Genomic DNA, 18,266 nt, shown 5'->3' on the forward strand with positions numbered 1-18,266 from the left:
ACATCATTGATTGAAAATTAAATAAAACACTCTTTTACCATTCACATCTATTCAATTTCCAAATCAATATTCCATCAAGAATAAAATTCACGTCAAATACTCAACCGAATAAAAACATGAATTCCTAAAACATGCATTTAATTCATTTTTCAGAATATATCCAAATTAACCAATTTGAATTCCCAATTTATGCCTTGATTTCCATAGATAAATTTATTAAACCACATAATAAAAATCACATGAAAAATCACCATTTTCATTTAACACTAAAACCACTTTAAAATATATTTCATTTTATAAAATTTAAGTTCATAGCATAAACTGGTTTGTACCGGTAAGGGTACAAGGTCAAGCGGTGGCCAAGGCCAACCCAAAGTAGTGCCGCTGTCAAGGCAACAGACACTACATACCGGTAGTACCGCTACTGCTGGTAACGGGCCTACCGATTAGTAGCATTGTTGTCGACCGGTAGCAGGCGCTACCGACCGGTAGCACTGCTACCAACCGGTCACAGTCCTACCGATCGATAGTGTTGCTACCGCCGATAGCAGCCGCTACCAACTGATAGCAGTCCTACCGATTGATAGTACTGCTACCGAATGGTAACAGTCCTATCGACTGACAGTACTGCTACTTGCGGGCAGCAGACACTATCGACCCGTGTGGTGGGACTAGCCCGCCGTAGGGTAAGGTAAAGTCCAAAATGATAAAAATTCTTACTTCTTAAGCATTTAAAAATCACAAGATACTTAATGTTTAAACATAAAAATGATTCATTTACAAATTGTTTCACGACACACACATAGTGCCAAGATCCAATTCAAGTGGATATTTGCCAATACAGTAAATGGTGAAATACAATCACACAAGAACCCCAAATCTTGGGCAACAAGATAATAAGAAGCACACAACAACCTAAATCCAGTTCATTCTATTCCAAATAGAAGAGAAATCTAAGAAGTTGATTTGCAAGAACACAACATACAACAAATAGAGAAATGAACCATTTCTTTCCTAAATGCAAACATATGATATAAATTTCACAAAACCAACAATAATAGACACTCTTTCTTCTATTCCAATCATTCCACAAGAATCTACAAGAAGATTTGCATAATTTCTATACACAGGAAGCAAACTGAAAAATTCAAATTTAAATTTAAACCAAGAAGATATTATCCAACCTTGAAGCAAACTAGCAAGCAAAATGATAGAAGAATCCCAATCCTTGCAACCCAAATCGAATTCCAGCTCCTCCTTCCAGAACGATTTAACAAATTTCTCTCCAGAAATTCTCGCCCTCCTATTCCCGTGAATTTCCAGGCATATATGGAAAAATATATTTCAACCTAAACTTTCTAGGTTGAAAGTTTGTCCATCCAATAAGATTTAAATATTTTTAAAGTAAAAACAATCAGATTTACCTTTTATCCAAAAAAACAATTCTTTTCCAACAATAAAATGCAAAAGTTAAAAAGAAAGGTAAAAGGAAAAGCTTTTATTTTATTTCCTATTTTCCAAAATACTTTCTTTCAACATAACCATTTATCATTTAAATGGCTAGGCAATTATTTATTTCCTTCCACAATATATATTAATGCAACTTTTACATAATGAAATAAGTCATTTAACCATTTAATCTAGCAAATCATTAATTCAATTAAATCAATAATCTTAGAGCATAATAATTAACTAATTATGCCAACATAAGATAGCATCATCCATTCAATTAAATAACCATACAGATGAACGGAAGCACACAAAATGAAGAATGATCAATGACGACTCACAAATGATCAAACCAAAGCACTATGACTTGCATATCGGCCAGCCGGGAAAGACAACCGACTGACAACACTCACACGAGTGTAACTGCGGGTCAAGTTAGGGTCCAACAACTATCTCCTCCACTCCCATTGGACATATAAGGCACACTCAGACCTGTGAAACCAGGTGGAGTCGATACCCCGTACCTATCTGGTACTTGTACCTGCAATGTCCTGCACCAAAGAACCACACATACATATAGACAAATATATATATAAAGACACAACACACACACCGATGAAGGAGAATCGTAACATTCCCTGTCTCACTGGAATGAGTGAAGGAAAATCATCTCCACACATCCCATACATATGCAAACACACAACACATAAATAACACATTGCACATATAAGGTAAGAGTGTCAATCCATGATAATGATCCATAAAATAACATTAATCATACACACCGAGATACTGCATAAAATCATACACCACAAATCCAGATAAAGCATGAAATAACATCGCATAACATCTAAATCAATATACAATAATGTTCCACTGAAGTCAATCAAAAACATACAAAAAGAGTCTGATCAAGGAGGGGTACTACAAGAAGTCATATTGTTAGGTGTCACTACAAGTGAGACATCTAAGTTCTTTAAAGCATCTTGTAGAACTCCATGATAAGTGGATGAAGTTTGAATCAAATCCCAAAGAGATATCTTGGTAGGAGTAGCTTTAAGTTGTTCAATAAGGTCAAACTCTTTACTAAGAGTTTGTGATATACAAGGTGCTTGTGGAAGAATAGGTTGGGAAAGAGAAAGTGAAGAAGGAATAATCAGAGGACGGTTAGGTTGCTTATTGCTTTACGTATTATATGTGTGAGCAACCGAATTATAACTCTCTTAGGTGATTTGTTTAGCACACTCATAAGGACTCTTAGTGGGATATCCTCCTTGCACAGTAATAATGGGTTTGTTAGGAGTGTAAAAGGGATAATTATTATAACCACCTTGAACCAGAAAGAGAGGCTTGTTTAGATTTGGAGAAGGAATAGCACCTTGAATTGTGAAGAGGGTTTTATTAGGTGTTTCATAACCATTCACATGCACCATATTGATTGAAGAAGGTTTGGGAACATGTAAAGAGGATCTAGTAGAGATAAAATCATGAGGGGGTTCATAAATAGACTTATCATATTTAAACATTTCTTCATGAATAGGTTTTTATTTGGATTAGATGAAAGGGAGATCCTCATGGAAGGGAGTATTAAGGATATCAATCCCTTGTGACCTAAGATCATTCTCTTGTTCCAAGGCATCCTTATGAATTTTAGAAGAAGGATGAAAATCGTTCATATGGTAATTGAAAGAAGTGTTAATAGTCTCTTCTTGCACCAAAATGTTATCATGGTTAGGATAAATTTTGGGAGAGGGAATACCATTATCTATTAATGCTTCATCAAAAGAAGGTGTAATGTAACTACGAAAGGTAGCTATAATTTCCTCCTCTTCAAAAGGATCCACATAAGGGAGCTAGACTCTAGGAGAATGATTACTTTTCAAAGGTTCATCCTTGAGAGGGAGATCTTTGAAAGAAATATTAACAATCTCTCCTTGAACTAGGGTATCCTCATGGGTAGAGCCAAGTTTGGGAGAGGGAGATGCTTCATCTTTAGAGGAAAAATGATTGAAATCAATAGAAGGTGAGGTGTTATTAAGGGAATTGTCAATCATATCACCCTCTTTATCATAATTTCATCCTCTTTGACCAAGGTAATCTCATCGGGGAGAAACAAATTAAGAGAATAATCAACATCATCATCCAATGGTTCATCCCAAATAATGAGATCATTAGGAGGAGTGATAAAAATATCTTATTGCATAATGATGTCCTTATGGGTAGGGTCAATTTTGGGGGAGGGAATAGCACTATTTATTAATGCTTCATCTTTAAGAGGGAGAGCATTAATAAATGTGTTATTGAAATCATCCTCTTGCCTCAAAATATCCTCAAGGCTCATTGGGAAGGGAGTGGAGTGTTGGAACAAGGTCTAAGAAACTATCATGATGCAAGGACAAGTTGACTGAAGGCCAACGTAGGTAAAGTGGGGTTTGGGGCAGCACCCAAATTTTTTTTCGGCATGGAAATATTTGAAAATGTCATTTTTTTTAACAAAATGTAGTGAGAGAAACAATGCAAGAAAACAAAGTAAATTAAATGTCTAAGCAATGAAGCAATTATGCGATAAACTAAATGCAAGCATAAAAGTGCATGAACTATATGTTTAAGAAATGAACACACAATGCATACAACAATATTTTGGGTTTTTTAAAAAATATTTTTGATAGAAATGAAACATGCAATAACAATATCTAATCAAAAAATGTAGATCTAAGAAGGTTTGATTCACGTCGGGTTCACCAAATGTGATATTGAAAAATGGGATTAGGTAGTTTAGGACCTAACCCCACTTTCCTCCACACATTGGAATACGAAAGAGCCTAGGGAGATATTTCACTTTAACTAGTTCTTGTGAGAGAAAGAGAGAGTCAAGGAATATCTAGCTTAGGGTTTCTATTCCTTTGTTGTAATGTAGAGGAGATGTACAAAATATGATGCAATAACCAACTATGCTAGGAGATGAACAATGAAGCAAACATAAACTGAAAATGCAAAATTTGATTGATCTGAAACTAAGAAACTGAATGCAAAGCTGGAAAATGAACTCAAAGGTGCACTTGTCACAAAATTTTGGTGTTGACTATGTAGGAACAAGGCGCTACACCGTGGTCCCTGATGGGACAGAGAGCTGAAATCTAGGATCTAAGAATAAAAAGATCAGAAATGCAAAAATGCCAAAAGAAGCTGCAAAACCCTAGGGACCAAGGTGCCACAGCCTAGTCCTGTCCCAGGGCAACACAACCTAGTCCCTGTAAATTGGGATCAAATTCTGCCACTGGGTCTATATCTGTGCGTTCCGTTGGTCCTGAAGGTCGTGCGTCCGTCAGATTCCTGTACCTACACCTGCAACTTGAAAAAAAGTGTCTAGGTGGCTATATAGGGTTTTGCCTTAGTCAAACCCCTTGTTTTGGTGGTTCCACCTCCACAAATAGTAGATAATGTATTGAAAATGTGTATGCAAGATCCTAAATGAACATGAAAGAAAGCCTAGAGTTCTACCCTACACTTTGGAGAGTAAACCCTAAATGCTTGTAAATGCTTCAAATCATAAATTTACAATAATTGATCTAAAGCATGATTGTAAATCTGAAAATGAATGTTATGAAGCTCATAGAAAGACATGAAGATAATATGAAACCATACAAAACCCTAAGGGAGAGGTACAATCCAATCAACAATCAATGATCTCCTATTATTCTTCAATGTCTTCAAAGCTCCTAATTGATATTGAAGATGATTGATGTAGACTTGACTGATGTTTGATTTGTTGATTATAGACTCTACATAACCTGCACTTTCACTTCATAAGAGGCTCCCTCAATTGCTTGTAGATAGATCCAAATCCTTTAAATGAGGAAAGTAAAGGCTATATGTATGAAACCCTAACTTTGTTTGAGTCATAGGGCTACCTAGAAATGATATTTTTTGCCAATCTCTTGGATTTAAACATTAAAATACCACCAACAACATGCTCCCCAAATTCGGGGAGAAAAAGTTGGGACTGGGTAGCTAGCTACTTGGTTCGACCAACCTTTTGCCAAACTTTTGGGAAAGTAAGATATTGTGATTTTAAAGGCAATTCCAAGAGTACATGGGAATTTGAGATGACTAGATATACTAATCGGGCCTTGAAGGTCAAAATAAGACATAATTAGGGTATTTGATGAATTAATTAATTGAAAGAATAAAATAAAAAGGGGCACACTTAGGGTAAATGGCCCAATTTTATGATGTGTAGAGTGATAAAAGAAGACTTATGTGTAGAGTGATAAAAGAAGACTTTAGATTAAATTAAATTAATTAATTAAATGCTTAAAGGGAATTTTAAATGCAAGATACAAACACGCTAAGGCAGGTGCAAACCTAAGCGTCGAATTGTACCACCCAATTAAGGGTGTACATTTTACGATGCTAGAATCCCATCTATAAATACTGCTAGTATACACCTTGTACGATGGGCAAAAAGGAAGATACATAAGTAAGCCTTCTATAGAGCATTACTCTCGATGGAGAAAAATTACGATTCTACACTCTAGTCTAAAGAGTCTATAGATAACTCTAGCCAAACTTACTCACATGAACATTTATCATGCATCTAATGCCCACTTTTTGTAACATAAGGCAAAATAGAAGGAAAGTAACAACTATTTGACCATTATGATTCTCATTTGCTTTATATTATATTAACTACATTATTCTAACCATCACTATTCTCATATATAGAATAAACATAGCATTTGAGTTACTAGGCTTCATGTTTACACATGTTAAGTCATAGATTAGAATGCTTCTAGAAAACTTGTAAGTTTTATTGAATCAATGTTTTTGATCAAACTCTATGATCTATGTGTTATAGTTTTAGCACATTGGTTAATAAGTTCCATAGTAAATCATATAATTCATAACACTACTTTTGTAATCTACATTATTTGGATATGTTGTGAATTGTCTCTTAGTCTTTCTATGCTTTTTAGACCAACTTTCTTGTTGTCTTCAAACTTTTGTGCACATTTTTGTGGGTTGACCTCTAAGAATGTGGCTTCTTGTGATGAAATGAAATGAGAACCCTTCCAAAATATTTTAAATATTGCTAGTTGTTAAATATCGGGAAGAAGCAAAGCAAACAAAGAATGTTCAAGCAATCAATAGAGTATTCTCATTATACAAGATCAGTTCAAACTAAAGAAATAAATCAATGTCCACAAACTTGACCTATACTTGTAAAGTTGATCATTGATAAAGCACATAATGAAAATCAGAGGCCATTTATTAATAAAGAGTTTCCATTTCTTATATTAATATAAATTAGATTCTAGAATTCTTGATACCCACTCTTTAACCATATAAATAAATAATATCCTCCATATTTATTTAATTTAATTGTTTTAATTATCAAAATTATTAATTCTTATTGTCATCACTCAATTCAAATTAATTTGTATAGAATTATTAACAATTACTTAATTAACTTAAATTATTTTTATTTTTTCTTTATTATATAAATATAATGATATATTTCTAACTATACCCTCTACCAAAACTTCAAATCTCCTACAGTAAAATACATTTCATATATTTATATAAAAAGATTTGGTCCTTCCACAATATCCCTTATATGATGTATTTTAATGGTCATATTCCTTGTGTTCTATTTTATATTTGTTTAGTAGTTTGTTTGATAACTTTTTGTATCTATAACTATGCAGCTGCTATTGATAACTTTTTGTATCTGTAAGCTGCTATGGTGTCTGTAATTTTTTTACATTGTAATTTGCTGTTTATATGATCTAGTGGTAGAGAACTTATACTCTTGAAAGAAAGGTCACAAGTTTCATTTCTATAATGGATAAGATATGTATGTGGGTCACAAGTTTCATTTCTATAAGAGGTAAGATATGTATGTGGGTCACAAGTTTCAATTGTGTAGGGGTAAGATATGTACGTGGGTCACAAGTTCTAATTATGTAGGGATAAGATATATACATGAGTCAAAAGTTCTAATTTTGTAGAAAATAAGATATATACATGAATATTTTTTTGTAATAACAAAATTAGATGCCTTCCCAAAGAAATAGAGATTGATTTCCAATCTTGCTAATATTTTGATTGTATCTTCTCTAAGAATATTTTCGATAAAATAAAAATTAAATTGATAATCGAGAGGTTAAGAAACATGATGCTTGGCAAAATGGTACAAAAATTGGCTCGGGGAAGTACCTATTTTCGGGTGAAGGCAAGGGGTCTGTGAGCTTCCCCATTTTCGAAGCGTGATCTGGTTTGGATATATAAATTCTTGATCAAGTCTGGATTATCGAGGACTGGAGAATATGGTTGTCTGTCAAACAATTGCAGATTCCCACATATCTATTTCTATATGCATCTATATACTATACATTGGAGGCTATGTCGAAGCACCTAGTAACTAGGCTCTGCGCGCTGTTTTCTGAACACGAATTTCGGTGGGTTTCTAATCTGGAGAATGCTTTGACTGACTTAATAGACCCACAAATCCTCACACCATCTCTTGTTGCAGAGGTTCTTCACAGAAATGAAAAGCACCCTTCTTTGGCGTGGAGATTTTACAAGTGGGTATTGGGGGAAAAAGATGCTCATTGTAGTCACAGTTTAGCATCAATCAGAGCCATTTCTGACATCCTCTGCAAAGCAAAAATGGTTTCCCAACTCAGACAACTGTGCCATAATTTGTATGAAGAAGAAGACGCAGAGATTGCTGTTCCAGCACTTTGGAACCTTGTGATAAAATTGGCAAAAGCTGGATTTGTGGATGATGCATATGCAAGCTTCGAGGAGCTGAAGAAAAAATACAACAATGGTGTTGCTCTGAATGTCAGGATTTTTAATGTATTATTGGAAGCTTTTTTGAAGAAGGACAGGCCAGAGATGGTTCCTATGCTCTACAGGTACAGAGATGTTCTAAATTTAATTTAGTGGTTGTAGATATTTTAGTAAACTAAACTTTCTGCTGCTGTAGTTATGAACAGTAAGGAATTTCCCAAAAGTTTTGGTTTATGTGAGGATTTTAGCCGTGCATGTTTTTTGTGATCGAAAGATTTGGTTTTTATGATTGATTTTCATTTTGGGCACATTTTTATGTGAAAAGAGTAGAAGGAGCATTAATAATATAGGGTAGGCTAGTTTTGAGGAACAGAATTCTGATTAAGGTTCATTGAATTTGAAAGGATGTGTTCTGTGTTCCTAGATGTGGCCATTGCATTCAAGTGGTGGTGCTGTAATGGCAACGGAGACACTGGTTTCCCAATTCTCTCACCCTGGCAGCCTATAACTTTAGGGGCATGTAATGATTATGGTATTCTTCTTAAGAATGTGGTCCAATCAGCTTGACCTTACACTACAGGCCATAACCTCATCCAATATTTACCAAGTCCGAATGCATTGTGGACATTGTTTTCTGATTAATTTTTTGAGATTTTCACAGTTGGACATCATATCGTGTGTCTGGACACCACTGTGTAGTGTTTTTAATTCCATGTACTGTTTTCTGATATTGTTAAAGCCCTGCATCGGCAGGCAAATGTTCTGCTAGATCAGAACATGACACCCACAAATTAAAATACAAGCATAAACTTTCAAGCTCAATGACATTGGATCAAAATTCTGTTCCTCACAACCGCTCTACTTGAAGTTATGCATTGTGTTCTGTGTTTTAAATTGTGGCTGCTGGGTTCTGACTTTTTAACTTATACTGAATAATTCATGGAAGTCATTATGTTAAATGATAGATATCTTAAATTGTGGATATTGTATTCTGATCTTTCTAAGTGACTGCATCAATAGGGAAATGCGAAGTAGAAAAATCCAACCAGATGCATTTACATTTAATATTATGGTTCAGGCCTTGTGTGCTGTGGATAGGGTGGATGATGCCCAAACTCTGGTGCAGAAAATGGATGTAAAGGGTTGTGCTCCCAATGTTTTTACATACACCATTTTGGCCAAAGGATTATGTGAGAGAAGCAGAACAGACCGAGCTTTGGAGCTGTTGGCAGAAATGAGGTTACGTGGGTGCAATCCTAATATTGTAACATACAACACTGTTATTGATGGTCTCTGCAAGGAGGATAATGTGGAGAAGGCACAACAGCTGGTTGAACAACAAATTCCAGATGATGGATGTGTTCCCAATGTCATTACGTACAATTCTTTGATTAATGGCTTCTGTAAAGTGGGGAAGATAGAGAGTGCGTTGAAAATACTCAAAGACATGGAGGATAAGCTGCTTCCTGGCCCTGACACAACTTCTTTTAACACGATTCTTGATGCATTCTGCAAGCAAGGTAAACTGAAGAAAGCCTATAAGATTATGGAGCACATGAAGGGCATTGGACATACTTGTAATGTGGTTTCTTACAACATTATTTTAGGTGGACTGGCCAAACTAGGGAGGATTTCTGAGGCTCGTAGGGTCTTTGAAGAAATGATTGGGGATAATATTGCTCCAGATGTAGTCTCCTACAACATATTAGTGGATGGCATGTGCAGAGAGGGCATGGTGTCTGATGCAAAGATGATGTTGAAAGCAATGACAGGAAATGGAATCAAAGCAGACACTGTAACATACAGCACAATGCTTGATGCATATTGCAAGAGAGGTAAGATTGTGCAGGCAAGAGAGTTGCTAGGTGAAATGTTGAGGAAAGGTCTTTTACCTAATACGGCTACTTACAATATATTGATCCAGAGTGCTACTAAAGAGGGCAGGATATCAGAAGCAGAAAAACTTTTGCAGAAAATGAGGGATAGAGGCCTTACTCCAAATACCATAACCTGTAATATCATAATTCAAAGCCTCTGTAAAAATGGTGAACTAGACAAAGCTATTCAAATTATGGAATCAATGTGGCTACAGGGCAGTAATGCTATTGTGGCTAATGGCAACATCGATGAGGAGGTCTCTTTGGGACTAGTAAATGAAAATAAAATTGAAAGTTGCTTTCCTAATGCTGTCACTTATTCCACAGTCATTGATGGCTTATGCAAAGAGGACAGAATGGATGAAGCAAAGATACGATTTGTTGAGATGTTGGAGAAAGGCATCAAATCGGATGCAATTGTTTATAGTACCCTAATAGATGGATTTTGTAAGCATGGAGAATTGTCGATGGCTTTCAAACTCTTAAATGAGATGCAAACAAGGGGATGTGTTCCCACAAGAGGAACCTACAATATATTGATGCAGGGTCTTTGCAGTAAAGGGGAGATAGACAGGGCTTATAAATTGTTAGAACACATGCAAAAGAAAGGTTATGCACCTGATGCATATACTTATGGCATGATAATGAATTGCCTTTGTGAAGGAAGCAAACTGAACAAAGCTCAAGCCCTTTTAGAGGAGTTGTGGCAGAAAAGCTTTGTCCTCAATGCTTCTTTGTTCCACACACTCATTGATGGTTTTTGCAAGGCAGGCAAGGTGAACGATGCTTGGAAGCTTTTGAAAAGAGCAGAGACAGTATCTACTCTTGATTCAATCTCCTATGGTACGCTGTTCAATGCACTTTGTAAACATGGAAAACCATTTGATGCTCAGTCCATTCTTGATATAATTTTGGAGAAGAGCTTTAAACTAGATGGTATTTCTTATGTGGAACTGATCCGTAACCTGTGTAAGGAGGAGAAGTTAGATGAGGCAAGAACCATCTTGAATAAAATGATAGACAAAGGCTACACTTTTGATTCTGCTGCATATATCCCATTAATCAACATATATGATAAGCTAGGTAAAAGGAATGAAGTTAGTAAACTCTGTGATGCTATGATGGACATGGCTACTCGCCATGATGCATCCAATGGAAGAGCGCCCCACCCAAAGGAAGATTTTAGTTTTAGAGAAAATTATTGGCACTCTTTATTGCATAGGTATATTTCCTTGAGCCCCCACTTGTTGGAATGTGCTTTGGCTTTAGAAATACTAATCTTCATATATATACTCCAGTTCTAATTTTCCTCATCTTCCAGGGATGAAGGAAGCGCTGTAGCAACAAAAGCTATAAAGAGAATAGCTGAAGGCTGGGGTCGGGGCAACGTAGAGGACATTTCATCACACATATGGCAGTCTGAATAGTCAATAGATGGCCAGGTGTGTGTCCTGAAACCAGAAGATGAAAACTGTGGAGGATGTTTATTTGTAGAGATTGATAAAATTATATGCATGCTAACATACATGGCAACCTAGAAGAACAGTTTACTTCAACAAATAGTGTGTTCTGTATTTGTTTGGTTTAATGTTAAAGTTCATGTTGTAGGCACCTAAATGGTGTTCAGTTCAAATCTTCTACAATACAAAAAAGAAGTTGACTAGTTAATTAGATAACAAAGTTTGACTGTTGTTTTTGTGTTTAATCAAAATTTGTTTTATGTGCAGTTATCTTCAGTACTCAAGTACAGTTGAATTGTTCAACATTGATAGACCTTTCGGACACTTCTACTTTAGGGTCATAAGTGATACACATACAAAGAAGAGTTGTAACAGTCTTCCATGATCCTAAATCTAAATGATTGGATTGCTCTACAAGAACTTGAAATAACAGTTTGGGGAATGCAACCATGTGAAGCAAGGCAACTGTAATCTTCTAACTGAATGGCAGGAACGACATGGTTTTTATCAGAATCTTCTCCTAGTTGTATGTGTGTGCCTGTATAGATCACCGAGGATACTGTCTTTGGTATCCTCCTCCTTTCTGTTCATTACATAAGTTTTTAACTTTTCCAAAATCATGCTATATTGGAAGGTAAAAATTATTTTGAATCATATTTAATTGTCAACTAGAATTTAGATTTATAGCAACATCCTTGTTGTTAGTTTTGGTTATTTTGTAGAGATGATCTACATTGCCACAACATGTCCTTGTTTTATTGTTGATTTTGCAGGTGATAAAGCTGATTTTCAGGCATGAGAGTTTCAATTGAAATTTCAAACTACAGATTAAAAAAGGCAATTTTCTTTGTAATTGATATTTTTTCCTGGTTCAAAAAACATTCTAAGCTGATAAAATTACTTGTCTGATTGGCTGGAAACATGGAGGTGCTCATGGCCTAGCGAAGCATACAAGAAAATGTGGTATGTTGAAAAGTTTAAAATATGGAAATGTGTGAGATGATTTTGACACATGGACAACACTACAATGCAATAAATAAATGCACAAATAGCAAGAAGAGAGCTATGCGTATAAGTTTTGTGATCCCATTCTCTATATCTGGAATTAGTTAATTTATTTGTCTTTCAACTGGCAGAATCAGTGTGAGATGACTATGTTAGATAATTGATTAATGAAAGATTTAAACTTATTTGCGATTCTGTAACTGAGATTAATATGCCGGTAAGCAAACAATAATGCAACAAAGAGAAATAAAGGAATCAACATCAATGCACACCATAACACAAATATTTTGGCAAGGAAACCCGGTAAGGGAAAAACCTCGGTGGGATTTGTGACCCACAATATTTACTCACTGGCTAGATAAATAAATATTACTTAGTACAAAAAGGGGCCTACACATGCAGGAAGGCCAACTGCCTAGAGCTCACTGCTCAACAACAAAAGTGGAGTCTCACTAACTACAACATCATACTGATGTAAACATAAAATGAACTTTTACAACTTGCATCAAAATGCTAGATGAGTTCGCTGTTATGCTCTGTCTGATACCGGTTCTGCCTCTGCCAAAAACCCTAGCCTGTATGTTGTCAAATGATTTTGCTTATACAGAATAGTCTTCGCTCTGCTCTGCTTCTTATTCACTCCAAAATAAACACATCAAAATGCATATACAACTATTCGCTATCATATCCTATCTTATCTTATATTTTGGCTTACGTACATTTCGAATGACCTACAAGAACTCATAAATATATGAGTCTTTACAATACAACATGTCGGCCATACAATTATAGTTTACATTGCAATTCATTTTGCATAAACAATGCTATTGCCAAGTCGGCTTGGAATGCCGGTATAATCTTCTGTCGGTGTAAACTGGATGCTGGTGTGAATAAGCCTTGTTGTATTTGCCGGTGCCGGTAGGTGAAGTCTATTGTCGGTTGAACCTGTGGAACCTTGTTGCCATCAATGACAACATCCACCATTCTCATCTGAGTGTATAATGCCAACAATCTCTCCCTTTGGCATTGATGGCAACACTCATGAGAAAAATAAAAAACTGTGAATCCAAAACTGTGAGTGCTCCCCCTGAGCAAATGATCTGTTCACTGTACATTTTTCTCACTATACCACTCCCCCTTTGACATCAATGACAAAGGATGTCAAAAGTTTTCAAAAATTCAAAAATTTACTTAGAACCTTGAAGCCGGTTGCGTACAACTTAAAAAATATCTGCCAGAACTAAGTTCAAACCCTACATGAACTTCGTACTGTCGGTGATTAATGTTTCTGTTTGCCTGATCATCCCGGTATGATAGTGCATTTTCTGTTCCAGTGATCTATCTCCTTGAATTGTAGCTTTTGATAGTGCATTCCGGTGAGTGATTAGATTGTCCAGTCTTGGACCAAGCTTATTCTTCAACTCCCTGGTTTTCATTTTCAGTTTTGCCTTTTCTTTTTCAAGATTTTCAATCTTTTCCTCATATATAGCCATCTCCTGTTCTATGATTGATGTTAGTTCGGAAGAACCAATTATGTTATCCGCAATATCATCGATTTCCTTTTGAGTTTTTCTGATCTGATCATCAATATCTTCTGTTAGGTGATGTGGTTTACAAGCTTCCTGGTATAATTCCTTATATTCCAAAATGGTAGAATTCAATGCCGGTAGCAGTGTATCAATCTGCTAAGTACAATCCTTTATTGTTTTTCCAAAGAATACTTCCTTTTCTTTATCAACTTTTTCTTGAATAGTCTTCTCATTTATTTTGTCTAATGTCTGAATGTTAGTAGAAATGAATTTAGACAATGTGTCCAATTTACCTATTGAGCCAACAATGTGATCTACCTTGCACTCCGGTGCAATCATCTGCAAAATTGGTAGAGATTCATCGATAGCCTTAAATGCTAAGGCATTACACTCTGTTATTTTCTTTATAGAATCCAAAAGTACTTCTGTAACAGTTGTTGGTCTGAAATCCAAAATTGAAGTAGTGGGAGAAGTGCTAGGTTCTGCATTATCTTTCTTCTCTTCTCCCGATATTTTTGACCCTTCCTCTGTTTTCTGTTCAGCTACCACTTCCTCTTCCTTATTCTCATTCTTATCCTTTGCCGGTTCAGATGCTGTCCGTTCTTGTGCTTTATTTGCCGGTATCTCAACATCCTGCTGAGTGTCAACTGCCTTTACTGGTGAGTCAGAAATCTCAATATTTACAGATTCTGATTTCTTTATCATCAACAATTATTTTATCAATATCAACATTTAAAGGAGTGTCCGTGTGCTGGTCCTTACCAATTTCTGGAATAGATGTATCATCCATTGTAATGTTGATGTCCTGAGTGTCAACCTTCATCGTGAATAGAACGTTTGACTCGGGATCAACCACATCTGTTGCTTTTTCTTCCTCTGATGTCTTTTCTGTGTGCTGATTCTGTACTTCTGCTTGTGCCTCTGCTGCTGCCGGTGTGAATAAGCCTTGTTGTATCTGCTGGTGCCAGTAGGTGAAGTCTATTGCCGGTTGAACCTGTGGAACCTTGTTGCCATCAATGACAACATCCACCATTCTCATCTGAGTTTATAATGCCAACAGACTATTGCATGAATGCTATTGAGCTACACAAGCACTATAACTCATGAGCTGGAGGCTAGCCCCACTCTGAACATTATTGCTGGGGTTCTATAACACAACCAATATTTTTATCTTTGAACGACTTACCAATCAGTCTACACCTTGGGGGCTTATAGGGCATAAGTTATTATTTCTCACATGAAAACACTAGTAATCCTGTGGTTCTAAGGCTATTTGTTTTTTCATTTGAGATGTGTCAAATATATGTAAAAATGGACATGCACACCTCTCTGAATACTGTTTAGCAAGCAATATGCCCATTTTTTTCGCGACTTTTCACATAAAAGGGCTTGGCTGGTCCTAACACAATCTAGTGATGGTTCCATTTTGTAGAAACATGTTTGATGTTACTTGAGTTGCTTACCATATTTGAGCAAATGAATTTTCTAGAATTCTCATTTGGGAAAACTCTGTGATTTCCTTACATTCTAATTTCTTATACCATTATTTGTTGCAGGGGTTCTGTATGTAAACAGCTTCATCTACATGAAATTTCTTGGAGTGGGAAGTTAGGGCTGTTGCTTCTATGCAGAATTTGAGAGTTTTAGAACCGTATGTAATGTTCTCTCCGACACTACAATTTTCACTGAACTGAGAGAGTTAAAATGAAAATCGATGCTGAGGTAGTTGTGCCTTCATGTCGGATACAGGTCAAGTATTTACCGAAGGTTTGAATCGTGGACAAAGCATATGCAGCCTTCAATTAGTTGAAGAAAGATGAGATGTTGCTTATTGGTCAGGTTTGAGGTGTTATGTTGGAAACCTTCTGTGATAAGGATAGGCTGGGGACAGTTCCTGTTATTTACAGGGGAAGAAAATTCTCCAAGTTTTATTTATATTCAACCTTATCCTTCACGCCTTGTGTAGGATGCTTGAAGACAGGATTCTCATAAAGATGGCATAGAAATTGGGAGATAGTGGTTGCACTCACAATGTGTTTGTAGTTTATGTACACAACTCTTGCTAGATTATTCTGGATTACAAGCTAAATACAGCTTTATCTGGAACTTTTGAAGTATATGCAATTTTAGAGATGCAACGTCAAATGAAACATGTGTTACCATCCTAAATGCTCTAAACAAACATATTAACTATAGAGGAAGCAGACAAGTGGTTTAAAAATTATCAAATGATGGGCTTGTTTTTAATGTCATCGATTGCAATATTCATGTTGGTGTATTTCAATCTTGAAGGGAATGTTGAAGAAGCTTTTTCCTCATGTTAGACATGATTGAATTCAAGATAACTGTAGATATATTTTCCAAAAGCCAAGTTGTATGTAGGTTACGATCTTGTGCAGAACAGGAAGAACAATTGGCATTCCTATTATGCACTCATATAGGACATTCCTTAAAGCTGACTGGCCAAATGCAAACAATTTAAAGAAGTTGTTAACAATAGATTTACTGTAGATATGAGATATCTATTGCGATATGTGAATTCATCTTGTGTAGGAAAGTTATGATCTCCAATACAGATAGGAATCTAAGCACAGTGACAGAGAATGAGCTGCACCAAGCAGTGTGGATTCTATGTAATTCTTGTAGTTTATTGAAAGAAAGACAGGTTTGCATGAGATTGCAAAGACAGATTTGCATTAGATTGCAAGGAAAGATTTGCCTGAGATTGCAAGGAAAGATTTGCATTAGATTGCAAGGACAGATTAGCGTGAAGCTGATCACTTGGTAGATGAAATTCTGAGCAAAGCATATTTTCCTAAAATTAGTACCAAAAAACTATACAAAGTCTTTGAAGAGGAAGATTTTTAGCAACAGACCAACTTGAAAGGAGAACACGTTTGAAAGGTTTTGATTGATATAACATAAGTCTTAATACTACGAGTGATGCGATTGCATTCGGTTTTCTGGCATTGTTGCTATCTAAAATCTCCACTGGAACTGGAAGTATGACTCTTCTCTGGGATTATTAAATATAAAGAAAAGCAAAATGTGCGGTAATATTGTGACCTATGCCTAGTCATTGACAGTATGTCCGATGGCATATTGGATGAAGCAAAAAAAGGAATTCTTTCGGAAACTATATTGGAATCCTCACAAGCTTGAGAATGAATCACACTGTCAAGTCTTTGCCTGCTATTTGTTCAACTTCTTGTGTAGTTTTGCTGCACCACACAATCTCTTTGGACCTCATAGCCTTGGTCTGCAGCACTTGCAGTGCCCTATGCAGTTTCCTTGGCTGCTATAGCCCTATGAAGACACAATTCCCTATACCTGCCGTTTTACTAGCTTGCAGATCAGTCAATAGCCTAAACTTTCCTTTATTGGTTTCCTCTATTGGCATCATGTTCTGTGGCCTGCAATACCACGTGGTCAACTATCTCCTTTTTAGCCCCGCTACAAACACAACCATGCTTATTTAATTATGCCTTAGCCTAGCATTCTCATTCTCCATATGTGGAATCAGCAACCTGCTTGTGGTATTTTCAGTTCTGCATTCAAATACTGTTCTCATTTCAATAGAAGCTGAATCTACATATCAAAGCAGAAATGACATAAACGAGGAAATGGCAATGGGAATGACATGGACTGGTCATTATGAATTAATGCAATTAATATCAGATATCCTAATGAAATAGTTGACTGTTGTACATCTCCCCACTTTAGCTTCTACTGGTCATGATTTTACATATCTTAACTTTGTAAACGGTTTCCATCAGTAAGGAAAGTATATTAAACATTCTCTCTGGTTGGCCTTGCAAGATCTATGATGTTGGATAATCCCACATTTATGCATATAAACAATTCACACTGATCTATAGCTTCACTAGGACACTGTTGTCCGAATACATTATGGTTTGCATCAGTTTGCTAGCCAATTGTTTATTAATTAATGTTAATGTGGGCTAGTGTGGTGGAGATGTGTCTACAAAAGAGAAGCTTACCAGAAAACATGGAGGAGTTTTGACATCAGCAAACTCATTGTTGGTTCCACCTGTAGAACACAATAAAGAAATGGCTAGCAGGATTTCAAAGATTCCATCCATAATCTCTAGAATAATGGGAAGCTTGCTCAATTGCATGCAGCTGCC

At 36.0% G+C, this 18,266-nt stretch overlaps 1 protein-coding gene across 4 annotated transcripts; it reads left to right on the top strand.

The window, feature by feature from the left end:
* The first annotated feature begins 7,604 nt into the window (after positions 1–7,604).
* LOC131028520 (pentatricopeptide repeat-containing protein At2g17140) lies at positions 7,605–17,914 on the top strand. 4 transcript variants are annotated; one of them, XM_057958803.2, is made up of 7 exons: positions 7,605–8,372; positions 9,268–11,346; positions 11,446–11,566; positions 11,852–12,218; positions 12,358–12,547; positions 15,675–15,773; positions 15,868–17,914. In XM_057958803.2, exons 1-3 carry the CDS (start codon positions 7,855–7,857, stop codon positions 11,549–11,551), a joined length of 2,703 nt encoding a protein of 900 aa, XP_057814786.1. In that variant the 5' UTR covers positions 7,605–7,854; the 3' UTR covers positions 11,552–11,566; positions 11,852–12,218; positions 12,358–12,547; positions 15,675–15,773; positions 15,868–17,914. The 4 variants fall into 4 exon arrangements, with proteins under 4 accessions (XP_057814786.1, XP_057814785.1, XP_059075690.1 ...); XM_057958802.2 differs by having other exon boundaries at positions 15,675–15,769; XM_059219707.1 differs by having other exon boundaries at positions 7,605–7,910; positions 7,985–8,372; positions 15,675–17,914.
* The last annotated feature ends 352 nt before the right edge of the window (positions 17,915–18,266 follow it).

This window comes from Cryptomeria japonica, chromosome 4 (assembly GCF_030272615.1).
Source record: "Cryptomeria japonica chromosome 4, Sugi_1.0, whole genome shotgun sequence".
NCBI lineage: Eukaryota > Viridiplantae > Streptophyta > Pinopsida > Cupressales > Cupressaceae > Cryptomeria > Cryptomeria japonica.

Excerpts from the sequence above, each read along its gene's own strand:
- LOC131028520 (XM_059219706.1), top strand. The coding sequence starts at position 7,855 with ATGTCGAAGCACCTAGTAACTAGGCTCTGCGCGCTGTTTTCTGAACAC. Across the intron at positions 8,373-9,267 it reads ATGGTTCCTATGCTCTACAG|GGAAATGCGAAGTAGAAAAA; the intron begins GTACAGAGATGT and ends CTGCATCAATAG. Across the intron at positions 11,347-11,445 it reads TGGCACTCTTTATTGCATAG|GGATGAAGGAAGCGCTGTAG; the intron begins GTATATTTCCTT and ends CTCATCTTCCAG.